Consider the following 12,227-nt stretch of genomic DNA (forward strand, 5'->3'; position numbering starts at 1 on the left):
CAGGCTTGACCACATGGATTTTGCCTTTAAAAACCCTAGCTTGTGGGCCGTTGGGGGTCACAGTTTCAGCTCCCCGAGCCTGTGCTGTGTCCCTGGCCCTGTCAGCTATGCGTTTCCCCAATTAAGTCCTCTTTTTACAAGAGGCTATCTCTGAGTGGTGGACTCTTTTCCCCCAACACTGAAATGAATCAAGTCTTAAACATAAGGGACCCTTAGTCCAAATAAAAACAGAATGTGATTTCTTAAATAACAGCCATAGGTTATAAAAGGTTCCTAATGAAAAAAAAAAAAATTCAGAAGCCAACACCTTCAAACCCTATAATTAGGCACAGGTCCTAGAGCTTCTCAAAACTCACAAAGCTTTTCTAGTTCTTGTAGAATCTCTTGCAAGAAAACCCTATCTAGTTTGGAGTCCAAACCAGATCTGCCTCCTATCAACACTCCCTTCACCACCACCTCATAAGTAACCTTTTAAACGGAGTAGCCAGAATGACCCAGCAGAAGGAACTCTCTACCAGAACAAGAAGTCCAGTCTACCACCACTAGAGCTGTGCAATCTTCACCCAGTTGTCTAATCTCTGTGGGAGTTAACCAGAGGATTAAAAAAAAACAAAAACCCTTTTAAGTCTACTATTCTAGAAATGCTACAAATGTACTTTGAGACCTAAAGATGAGGATTTGAGATACCATGAGAAACTTTCTAGGTCCAGGACCCTAAACTCAGCAATTTCAGTTTTAATGTAGACTTATCCAAGAGCTATAATTTACCTAAGGGGAAACTATTTTGCATATATGCAAATGAAGATAAGAACTCCAACCTGAATATCCGGCAAGAATATTGCAAAGAACTAATAGATATAATGTACGTGAAGGCACTTTGAAAAATAACACGTAGGATTTAAATGTATCTTCATTAGTAGCAGCAATAGAAGTTTTCTGATCTTAAGAAACCATGTAAGGTATTTCCCATATCCGGTCTCCATTTTCTTCCATTGAAAAATGAAAAAGTAGAATTACATAATTCTAAAAGTCCAACTAAGTTGAGCTAAATGGGAAAATAGAGGAGATAAATAAATATACAAGCATGTATGTCACTTGGGACTATAGACAATAAAGCATGATAAGAAGAAACCAGAGTAACATCTAACTGAAGCTGTACTAAATTAGGTGCTTTCTGTTTATTTGGTATTCATATCATCCTTTATATTTGGGACTGTTTCCATTTTATTTTTATTTAAATTTCTTTCTTTTTTTGTGCCAGTACAGGGGCTTGAATTTGGGGTCTACATGCTGTCCCTGAGCTTTTCTACTCAAGTGTAGGGCTCTACTACATCAGCCACAGCTCCACTTCTGGCTTTTTGTGGTTAATTGTAGATTAAGAGTCTCACACTTTTCCTGCCTGGGCTGCCTTTCAACCTTGAATCCTCAGATCTCAGCCTCCTAAGTAGCTAGGATTACAGGTATGAGCCACTAGGGTGGGGCATTTTTTTTTTAAATCTAAATTTCCCCCAGAAGAAACCAAAACCTAGAGTTGTGCATAATGGTACATGCGTGTGGACCAGGCAATAGTAGAGATAGGAAGACTACTGTTTGAGGTCTCCCTGAGCAAAAGCAAGATATCCTATCTGAAAGGAAAAAAAAATGCTTAAAGCAAAAGAACTGAGGTTCAAATAGAACATCTGCCTAGCAAGCATGAAGTTCAATTCCTAGTATAAACAAACAAATAACTGACGTCAGATGAAGGTCACAAAGCTAAGTTCTAGGCATCCCACCCATCAAGCCATTCCACTTCAGTGACTAAAATTTAACATGGCCATACTTTTTTTTCAAAAAGAAGAAAGCCACCAAAAAAAAAAAAAAAAGAAAAAAATAAGATATTTCTGAATGTTTAACTGCCACAAACTTTTTAAATAACTTCTCAGCAATGTCCTTCATAGTCCTGCTAAAGACAAAGGCTTCATCTATGATTTTTATGCAAATTATGGCCTACTATGTGCCTTTGATTTTTTTTGAATGTGTATTATGCGTTTTCAGAACTAGAAATACATATAAATTCAAAAGCCTGATTGTAATATGGATAGAACATGGAAATGTCGTGAAATGCTAGCTGGAATAAACAGCCATATTATATATCCAGAGCAAGTCCAACTGTTCCTTTGTAAAAGCCTTGTCTGAGAGAGCAGGAAGAAGGATGAAGGTGCATACCTTCACATAGGTATGCTTCTGTGAACTTTCTCACAACCTCTGGAAAGCCTAAATCAGGTTCACCTTTCAAGGTTAGCATTATGGATGGTGTAATTTCATCCATATCCCCCAAACTATCTCCCATCTGCTCCAGAAGGTCTGAATCCCCTTAATAAAGAACAAAGACTTTCATTTCACAGTTAAGAGATAAAAGTCTCAGAATGAAAATGTCTGCTTGATGTAAGACCAGGACTAAAACTAATTCACACTACATCGTAGTCAGGCAGGCAGACAGCAAGGAAAAAGAAATTGACTGGTATTGCATGCACTCAGCACTCACAGCCTTTGGGAAAGGAAAATGGTTAAAGAATAAACTTGCTCCTGAGAGCAAGTAGGGTTGTATGATGTTATTGAATAGCTTCTATCCCGGTCCAGTGAATATAACTGTTTCAGGTCCTAGTTCCATTTTAGCTGCCCCCAGTCTCGTTCTAAATAACTCTATCTCTTTTTAGCTGAATCTAAAATTCCTTTGCTTGAAGGACTTCTGCACTGGAGTCAGAATCTTGTGTGGAACAAACAAGCACCTTTTACTAGTGGCCTTTAAAAAAAGATTAGGTAGGATACAGGTACATCTTTGTAATTTTGTCTTTCTTTCTGATAGAACCTCAAGACATTCATCTGACTGTGTACTGTAACATTCACCAAGAGTGTCTGAATGGTTTTACCAGGTATCTCCAGGTCCCATTCTATCATCCTTTCATTGCCCATTAATTTACATTTCCCTCTATTTTAATATACAGGGCACTACCCAATCTCTAGTGATTGATCTCAAAACCCTAGTACTGCATTAACATTCTGATTATACATAATGCTAAAATAGCAAAACCAGAGAATACATACAAACTGTTATTGCTCTAAACTCTAACACAAATGAGCTCACAATTAGTACCATTATTACCCACACTTACATTTGCAGAAAGAAAATTCAGGCATAGAGTGGTTAAGCAACTTAAACAGAAGTCAAGAACGCTAGAGTTTATATTCAACCACTATAATGCACCACACCAAGCTACGCAGGCAACTGGAATCTACTTTGATAGTTTCTTATTAGATATTAGAAGGACTCATTCAGTCATTATGATGGAAAACCAGTGATAGAAACTGCAGGGAAGAATTGTCTGTTCAGTCTCTATAATCACCAACTTACAGAATTGAGCAAAAGCATCTCAACAAAGCTCAAAAACAGTTTGATTTTTTAAAAAAAAATTCCAGGTAGCAACAAACAGGCCATTAAGTATTGCCATTAGGAAATGTACCCACCCATATGTTGATTTTCTGCTTGAGACAGTTTTCCCAATAGGTAGAAATATTTTCAACAAATCATTAGTTCTCCTTTCAATTTGCTTACTTTCCATACAGAAAGGAGTCAAGGCAATATTTAAGATATAATCATTTCAGGCACTATTTTTCTAGTTTTACAGTATTGAGGTTATGTTTTGGGGACTATATTTTGGGGACTATTCTCCAGAGAGGGAGCTCATGAGGACTCATAAATAAGATGACCATGAGACTCCATTTATCTAGTCCCAAACAACTAAAGCAATATTTTTGAATGATTGCTATTGAGCAACCTAGTTCTACGCATGAACTAAAGAAACTTTATTTCCTGCCTAAAAAGATTAATGATTTACTACTAGTTACTAGTTGATGTGGTACTTAAGGTTCCCCCAAGGCTAATATCTGGGTGGGGCTTCTAAGTACTATTTCAGGCCAATCACTGAAGTCATCTCTCTTAAGAAAGGTTCTAACCAATAAGAAGAAGCCTAAGGTTCTGGATTGAAAGCTAAGTGTCTCTTATATGCCTGTGTAAAGCTGAAGTTAAGTTCCACTCCCTCAGAAGAAGGCTCTTGGGTGGTAAGTGAAGCACTTCTGGGCTGGGTAAAAGTCACACTTCATATTATGTTACAAAGTTAATTCTAAGGACTACACAAGAAGAGAAGGGAGATGCTGTGAAAAACTAAAAAAGCTAGGAGTGTCATTTATAATTCTACCAGGATAGGTAATCTGAGAATGTAAGTTGGGATTGCTTTTATTTGAAGAATTAGCTTTTGATGACTATATTAAAGTTTTTGATTGTATTTAGCACCTCTTTCTAGAATTTTCTTGGGAAAAAATCGAATTTTATGATATCAACAGAGATATTACTCTACAGAAAACGTTTTAAGATGAGGTCATACTGTGGGACTGTGAAAATGATCATATAGTTTCACCTTGCAGTCCAATAGAAACCTTGCATTTGTTTGAGAATATTTTTTAAAGGGAATCACTAGAAAATGATTTTACCTCAATATTGAATATGACTTTATTGGGGATAGTAACTTGTCTCCTTGTTCCAAATGCTCATATTTTTAAAAGTCTCCATAATAGTATTTTTGAAAAAAACAAATTTATAAGCAGAGGAAAGATTCTGAATGTTAATAAAGTTTTAAGAAATTATAGAAATATCACTTTGATGGGTTATATGTTTTAAATTCACATTCTAAATTATATATATATACATTCTAAATTATATATATATATATACATATATATATATATATATATATATTTTTTTTTTTTTTTACTTGTCACATACTTAAAAGTATTTCTGGAACAAATTGCCTGAATATGTGCAGATTTTTATAGCCAAGCAGAAAGTGCATTTTTAGAAGTTTAAATGTTCATTTTATATATCATACAGTATATATTCCTATCAGTCATAAAATACTCTTTCAGCGTTTAAGGCTGTCAATGAACTATGTTTCAGGCTGAAAATAATCTCATCCATTCCCATTGCACTCGATTAGTTGAATTATATCTTTTCTACAAGTCGTACTGACTCCAAGAAATCCAAGCAAATATTACAAACACAGTAACATTTTAACAACTCCATTGGAAATTCTGTTTGCTGAAGCAAATCCCTAGTTATTTATTGTAGGATTTAAATGCTCAGGTGACTAGGTAATTTTTAGCAAAATAAATTTAAAATTATACATCTTGTAAAAGAAAACAATTTTTTTGTACCCCGACCTTACTCAAATATATTGTGCAGCCTGGAAAAAGTTTGCTTTTCTTTTTCAATGACAGCTTTGAAGACATCCTGAAGATTATCTAGAGATAATATATCAAGACTCTATTTATTGAGTTCATCTAGAACAAAAGCCATGAGCATCCTAATGTAACCACATTAGTATTTGATCTGAAGTAGCAACATAGAGCTTTCTTGTTTTCTTTTTTTTTTTTCTTTTTTTTTGCAACAACCATAAAGTATATACCTTAGTTCAAAAAATCCATTTTGGAAGATGTCACTGAACACCTCTTCCAATGTATTTCTGGATTCAGTGCCCAGTAATACCAATCGCTTTCAAGTTAATATCATAAATGAGAGCCATGACAGCGGTGCAGCTGTGAGTGACAGCACCGATCCACCGCATTATGAAGAGACTTCTTTTGGGGATGAAGCACAGAACAGATTGAGAATCAGCTTTAGACCCGGGAATCAGGAGTGCTATGACAATTTCCTCCAAAATGGAGAAACTGCCAAGACAGATGCCAGTTTTCATGCCTATGATTCACACACAAACACCTACTACCTACAAACCTTTGGCCACAACACCATTGATGCTGTTCCCAAGATCGAGTATTATCGCAACACGGGCAGTGTCAGTGGGCCCAAGGTCAGCCGGCCCAGTCTGCTGGAGATCCATGAGCAACTTGCAAAGGTAAGCACGAAGGTCATGGGTAAGTGTCTGCTTTTATTCATCCCTCCAGGTGAATTCCTCCTCTTTAATAATGCTCAAGTGTGAAACAGTCAAATGAAGAGGTCTATTCCGAACTATCCATCTTACTTAACACAACGGTCCCTAGTCCTTAGGAAACAGAAAATGCTTCACACATGTTTACTGACTTGGAATAGAGAAGTATAGAATTAACTCTGAAAGTTAGGCAGTATGTTGTATTTTGTTTATAATTATAGTCATTCACTTGCCACCTGATTAAACACGTCAAATTGCTAGGCACTGGTGGCTCAGTCCTGTAATCCTAGTTATCTAGGAGGCTGAGATCTCAGGATCAAGGTTCCAAACCAGCCAGGCAGAAAAGTATGTAAAAGTCTTATTTACAATTAACCATCAAAAAGCCAAAAGTACAGGTGTGAATCAAATGGTAGAGCATCAAACTTGAGTGTAAAAACTAAAGGACAATGCCTATGCCCTGAGTTCAAGCCCTAGTACCAGCACAAAAAAACAAACAAAAATATGTTAAATTGAATACTAAGCTGGTTCTACCCTAATGGTTTTTTTTTTTTGTAATGTTTGTTGGTAGTGGTCATGGGGCTTGAACTCAAGGCCTGGGTACTGTCCTGAGTTCTTGTGCTCAAGGCTAGAGCTCTATCACTTTCCACCACAACTCTAATTCTGGTTTATTGGAAATTAGAGTCACAGATTTTCCTGCCCAGGCTGGCTTTGAATCACAATCCTCAGATCTCAGCTTCCTGAGTAGGTAGGATTACAGGCGTGAGCCACCAGAGCCTTCTACAGCAAATTTTCTTTTTAAAAAAAGATCACTCTGCCTTTTGTACTTAGTATTGTAGGTGCCAGCCTTTGTTGGGTATGGTACTTCTTTCTATTCTTTAAAGAAAGAACAAACGTAAGATTTGGCATTTATCTTCTTCATCTTTATAACTTTGCCTGAGGCTCACAAATTCACCTAGAGATATAACAATAACTAAAATTTAAGGACCAAAGCTGCAAAAGTGGCTAAATTTTTCCTTATTAAAGGAATGTAGACAAGGTTTCTAAATCTAGAAATATGAAGCAGTACTTTTTTCTAATCTTACAGCAGATCATCAGTAGATTCCTTCTGTATCTTGCTTTGAGATATGTTCACAGACTTGGTCACCTTACTTGCCTGTGAGTTTGCAGTGAGTATAAGTCTTTTTTTTTTGGGGGGGGGGGGGTCTGGTTGTGGGGCCTGAACTCTGGGCCTGGGCGCTGTCCCTCAGCTCTTCAGCTCAAGTCTAGCACTCTACCACTTGAGCCACAGCGCCACTTCCGGCTTTTTCTTTTTGCTTATGTGGTGCTGAGGAATCGAACCTAGGGCCTCATGCATGCAAGGCAAGCGCTCTACCACTCAGCCACCTTCCTAGCCCCGAGTATAAGTCTTTATGGAACACACTTACTTTCTAAGAAGAATAGTTGGATGTCACATATTCAAATGTAGCATCCTTTTGTGCAAACTTTGAGGAGGGGAGAAAATAATGAAATAGATCATTTTATTCATTCAATAATTTTTAATTAAAAGATTACCCACTCTAGAGATCTAGGAATGTCACTCTCAGGAAAGTCGAGTAGACCAGATATCCTTTTAGTTTCTGCTCATCCTCTTTGTAGAGAAAGCACATCTCCCTGGACTATTTTGACCCTTTTCTTTGGGTCTAGGACTTCCCAAGGAGGATCCTATGTTCTTAATTGACTCTCTTCTACAAAGAGTCCTGTCCTACAAAATCTTTCTTGTCCTGTGTACACCAGTAGCACTCTACTGGTTTCTTCATAGAGATAAGATTTACATTTTATCTGGGATATTTCATGCTTTAATCAAAAAGAGTTAACAATATGGCTATTTCAAACATAGGATTTTCTTTTCCCCTTCCAAGGGCTTGAATTCAAGGCCTGTGCCCACCTTGAGCTTCTTTGTGTTCAAGGCTAGCCTCTACCACTTGAGCCACAGTGACTTTTGCAGCATTTTCTGAGTAGTTTTTTGGAGGTAAGAGTCTCACAGACTTTTCTGCTCTGGCTAGCTTCAAACTGAGATCCTAAGATCTCAGCCTGAGGATCTAGTAGCTAGAATTATAGGTGTGAGCCACCAGTGCCTGGCCCCACAAGGATTTTTTTAAAAAGAAACATCATTGGATACTTCTAATAAATAGGATTGAGGCATCATTTTCTTTTTCCTTAATCAGAGAAGAAGGAAGGAGAATGACAGAAGAGAGAAAAGGATAACCCAAAGGAAAAGTGGGTTGATAAAAGAGCACAGGGTTTCCAAGGTGTAGAATAGTCAGAAAGAGAATTTAGGGCATTATAAAGAAATTTGAATTTATCATATGAAGTAAAATGAACCAAAGTCCTCAAAAAGAAAAAAAAAAGACTTGTAATTCTATCCTACCATATTACACATATCTTCAAGTTGTTACCTTCATTAAAATTGGTATAATAACTTAAATATTCTCAATTCTTCCCTTTCCCAATTTCTCACAAAAGAAAGTAAGGTTTTAACTCCTATTAAAAAGGAAATGAAGTAAATTTAATTTGTTCCTAGGACACACATTCCAAAGAGAGAAATGTGGCTTATTTAGAATTTCTAAAACCATGACATACATAAATCTTTCAATACAGAGGGAAAAACTCTGAAGGTCTGTTTCTTTAGCACTCCATCTGTGTGACCACACATTAGGAGTATTAGAGCTGCACTTGACAGATTTGGTAAATGAGATATCATATCATTTTTGAAGAGATAAGTGAGGATAAGGACTTAACTTTGACTTAAAGCACTTTTTTCACCCTCCTTAGGGTGAAATGAAAGACAAATTAAATACCTTAAAATAGGCTTAATTTACAGGCCCTGAAGAATCATTTTGAAAAAAAAAATATGGTAAAAAGTAGCTCTTTTTCTGAACTTGACCCTCACTCACCCAAGATACTTCATCTTAATTAAATCATGTGGAAATAGCCAAGTAGTCAAAGTGGGCACACTTAAGACTGATTTCAGTGTTGCTGAAGTTACATGGACCAAACTGCCTTTGTGTGTTTTCTACTTCAGTGTTGCTCTACCATGGCAGGCATGAATGGCCTGGGCCTTCTTCAATGTACTTCTCTGCATGTGAATTTGATTCAGCTAGTTGTCTTACTTTCCCCTTCAAATAAGACATGAAAAGTGGCAGGGTGCTGTTCTGCCACCTTGTTGACATTTTTATGGTAGCTCCTTAGGTCACAACTAGCAATAATCACATAATAATGCTTAGCTACCTCACAGATCTTGTTTGCAAAACCATAAATAATAGTCCATTTAACTCATTTTAAAGCAGAAAACAGCTAGGTACTAGTGGCTCACTCCTATCATCCTAGCTACTCAGGAGGCTACGATCTGAGGATCATGGCTTGAAGCCAGAGCCTGGACTGAAAAGTCCATGAGATTCTTATCTCCAATTAACCTTAAAAATCTGGAAATGGAGCTGTGGCCCAAGTAGTAGAGGCTCAGGGACAGTACCCAGGACTTGAGTTCAAGCCCCAGGATCACATTAATTGATTGATTGATTGATTAATTAATGCAGAAAGGAAGCGGCATAGTGAAAGCCAATATTTTCTGTGCCAATGATTATGATGTTTTCCAAGACCATATAGCAAAAGCACATTCACATTGACTGGCATAGTATATTTAGGCAGGAAGCCAGTTGGATTTTGTGCAAACCCTGGTTTAAATGTCCAAGTCAGAAAAATATTACGTGACAACTGCTGTCCTAATAGGTAAAATGAAAAATAGATTTAAAAGACATTATTTTAACTCTCTGCCTTCAGTGAAACCCTAGTGGTGATAGATATTGACAGAATTGGTAATCCCAATGATTTGAGATTGCAGTTCAAGAAATCCTTTTCATTTTCTTTATAGTAAAGAGTAAAATGCCTATACTGCTGGCTATGAATTATAGATTTCTGTAAACTCCAGTTAAATGGAGAGTAAAAAAAATATCCTAATCCTCCCTTGTTTGGCATATTGTATAAGTTACATAATATGTACGTGTCTTGCAAAATGCTTGTGAATATTAGCTTATATACATCTAAAGTAACACAATGATTACAATGGGTAGGAACTCAATAAGTGGCTGTTGATGGTGGTAACTTTTATACTAGCTTTTTGTTTAAAAAATAAAGTATTCATGGCTAAAAATATTTAACATTCTTTGTGCAACAATTTATTTCCTTTCCCAATATCATTTTCCCCCTGGGAGTTCATGCTATTAATCTGTGAGGAAAAGTGATTAATGTCCCAGTATAAATAATTTAGTAATAGATAATGAAAAAAGTAGTAGTTCCTTTAAAGGTATACATGGAAAACACATAAATCATTCAATTTTCTTTTTCACACACCATTTTTGTAAGTTATCAAAAACATGTCAATTTGTATATGAGATACATGTTTCACTTTTGATAAATTATGTTATGACTACAAACTATGGCAAGAGGTAGTGATTTATAGACATATCTTTCAGCAACTTAATACAAGAAAAAAATCACCCTCTCATTTTCATCGTTTAAAATATTTCCCAGCCAGGCGCTGGTGGCTCATGCCTGTAATCCTAACTACTCAGGAGGCTGAGATCTGAGGATTGTAGTTCAAAGCCAGCCCAGGCAGGAAAGGCCGTCAGACTCTCATCTCCAATTAACCACCAGAAAACTGGAAGTGGCGCTGCGACTCAAGTGGTAGAGCACTAGCTTTGAGCTGAAGAGCTCAGGGACAGCGCCCAGGCCCAGAGTTCAAACCCCATGACCGACAAATAAAAAATAAAAAATAAAAAAATCCCATTATCACAAAGGGCTAGGAAATATACTATCAATAAATTCTAAAAGTAATAGTCAATGTCATGTGCTTTTCATTCTAGAAGGAACCTAAAGAATCATCTGGTTCATCCCTGATGTTTGTTTTTAAGGACCCAGTAATAGCAGAGTGAGAAGTATGAGAAGACTAAGAGTGACCATATGTTGATAATCATTGAAACTGAGTGATACGTACATAAGACATATTATTTTCTCTACTTTTGCATAGATTAGAATATTTCAATGATGAAACAAAAAATTTTTTTTAATTTTATTTAATTTTATTAGAGAACATACTATACAGAGGGGTTACAATTACATGGGCAGGATAATGCATACATTTCTTACCAAGCATTGCAGCCTCCTCCTTTGTTTACCCTTCACCTCCCTTCTCAGACTCCCCCCTCCCCCCCACCCAATCCTTCCCCCCTCCACCCCCCCACACCGACATTGTAAAGCTCGTGAAACAAAAAATTTAAACAATGAGAAGATCATATGGGCCTATATACTTTTGGAACTATTTCTCAATGGCCATCTAAAAATTCTTTATCACACTGAGATTAAAGACTCATAACCTGAGTGCATATATTAGTTGTCAATATTATCTAATTGGAGCTTAAAGTATAAATATACTACTTTATTTTGATAATGCCTTACAAAAGCATTTGTTATTTAAGAGAGTCATTATGTTTTAAATAAAATAATCTATTATCATCAGAAAGTACTTATTAGGAATTTGACCTTTAAAGTTCATGTGATTGAAACCCTTACTAGTTTATCAATACTAGAAGAGGAAAATCTTTTATCAAATAGTCTTTGTTTAAATGCATTTTTATTTTACTTCCCTGAACTCTAAATATACAGGTAAAACTCTTGATAAATATATAATGATGCCCTCAAGCTATATAATTTAAAATGCATTTATGAAAGGTTATGGGTCATCATTTATGGTAATAGTGTGTGAACAAGCCAATTAATTCAAAATAGGCAGAGAAAAAAAGACTGGTTTCAGAAAACAATAATAAAACTTGTAGGCTCTGAGACTTTGGTCTTGAGAACATGCACCAGGAGTCTGAAAACCATGGAGTATAGCTTTTTGACATCAAATTCCAACAAACTCTCGATCTAAAGTCATGTCCTGCAATTTGTTGATGCATTGAGTTTATTATTGTTCTGGCTTACAAGGAGGCATTTTTTAGAGTGAACCAAGATTTGCTTTGCCATATCGGTACAGGAAGGTGGTCAACTAGAAAAATGATTTTGCCTTTGAGTAAACTTCTTGACTTAGTGTCACTGGCAATTTCCAAGAAAGGGCAAGTAGCTTGCTGGAGAACATACCCTGAATTAATTGCACAACAAAACTATACTATAAATTGCATAACTTAAAACATTCAGGACTTTTGGACCATGTATTAG

The 12,227-nt window shown here is 36.3% G+C and overlaps 1 protein-coding gene across 5 annotated transcripts in view; it reads left to right on the plus strand.

Moving 5' to 3' along the window:
- The first annotated feature begins 4,009 nt into the window (after positions 1-4,009).
- The window catches only part of Slc12a1 (solute carrier family 12 member 1), an 81,356-nt gene continuing 73,138 nt past the window's right edge, over positions 4,010-12,227 (plus strand). For all 5 annotated transcript variants that reach the window (XM_042687808.1, XM_042687807.1, XM_042687806.1 and 2 more), the window contains exons 1-2: positions 4,010-4,098; positions 5,311-5,945. In XM_042687808.1, coding sequence (XP_042543742.1) covers positions 5,526-5,945 — 420 coding nt within the window. In that variant the 5' untranslated portion in view covers positions 4,010-4,098; positions 5,311-5,525. The remainder of the gene's footprint in view (positions 4,099-5,310; positions 5,946-12,227) is intronic.

The sequence above is a fragment of the Dipodomys spectabilis genome, unplaced genomic scaffold, assembly GCF_019054845.1.
Source record: "Dipodomys spectabilis isolate Male_0828 unplaced genomic scaffold, ASM1905484v1 ptg000108l, whole genome shotgun sequence".
NCBI lineage: Eukaryota > Metazoa > Chordata > Mammalia > Rodentia > Heteromyidae > Dipodomys > Dipodomys spectabilis.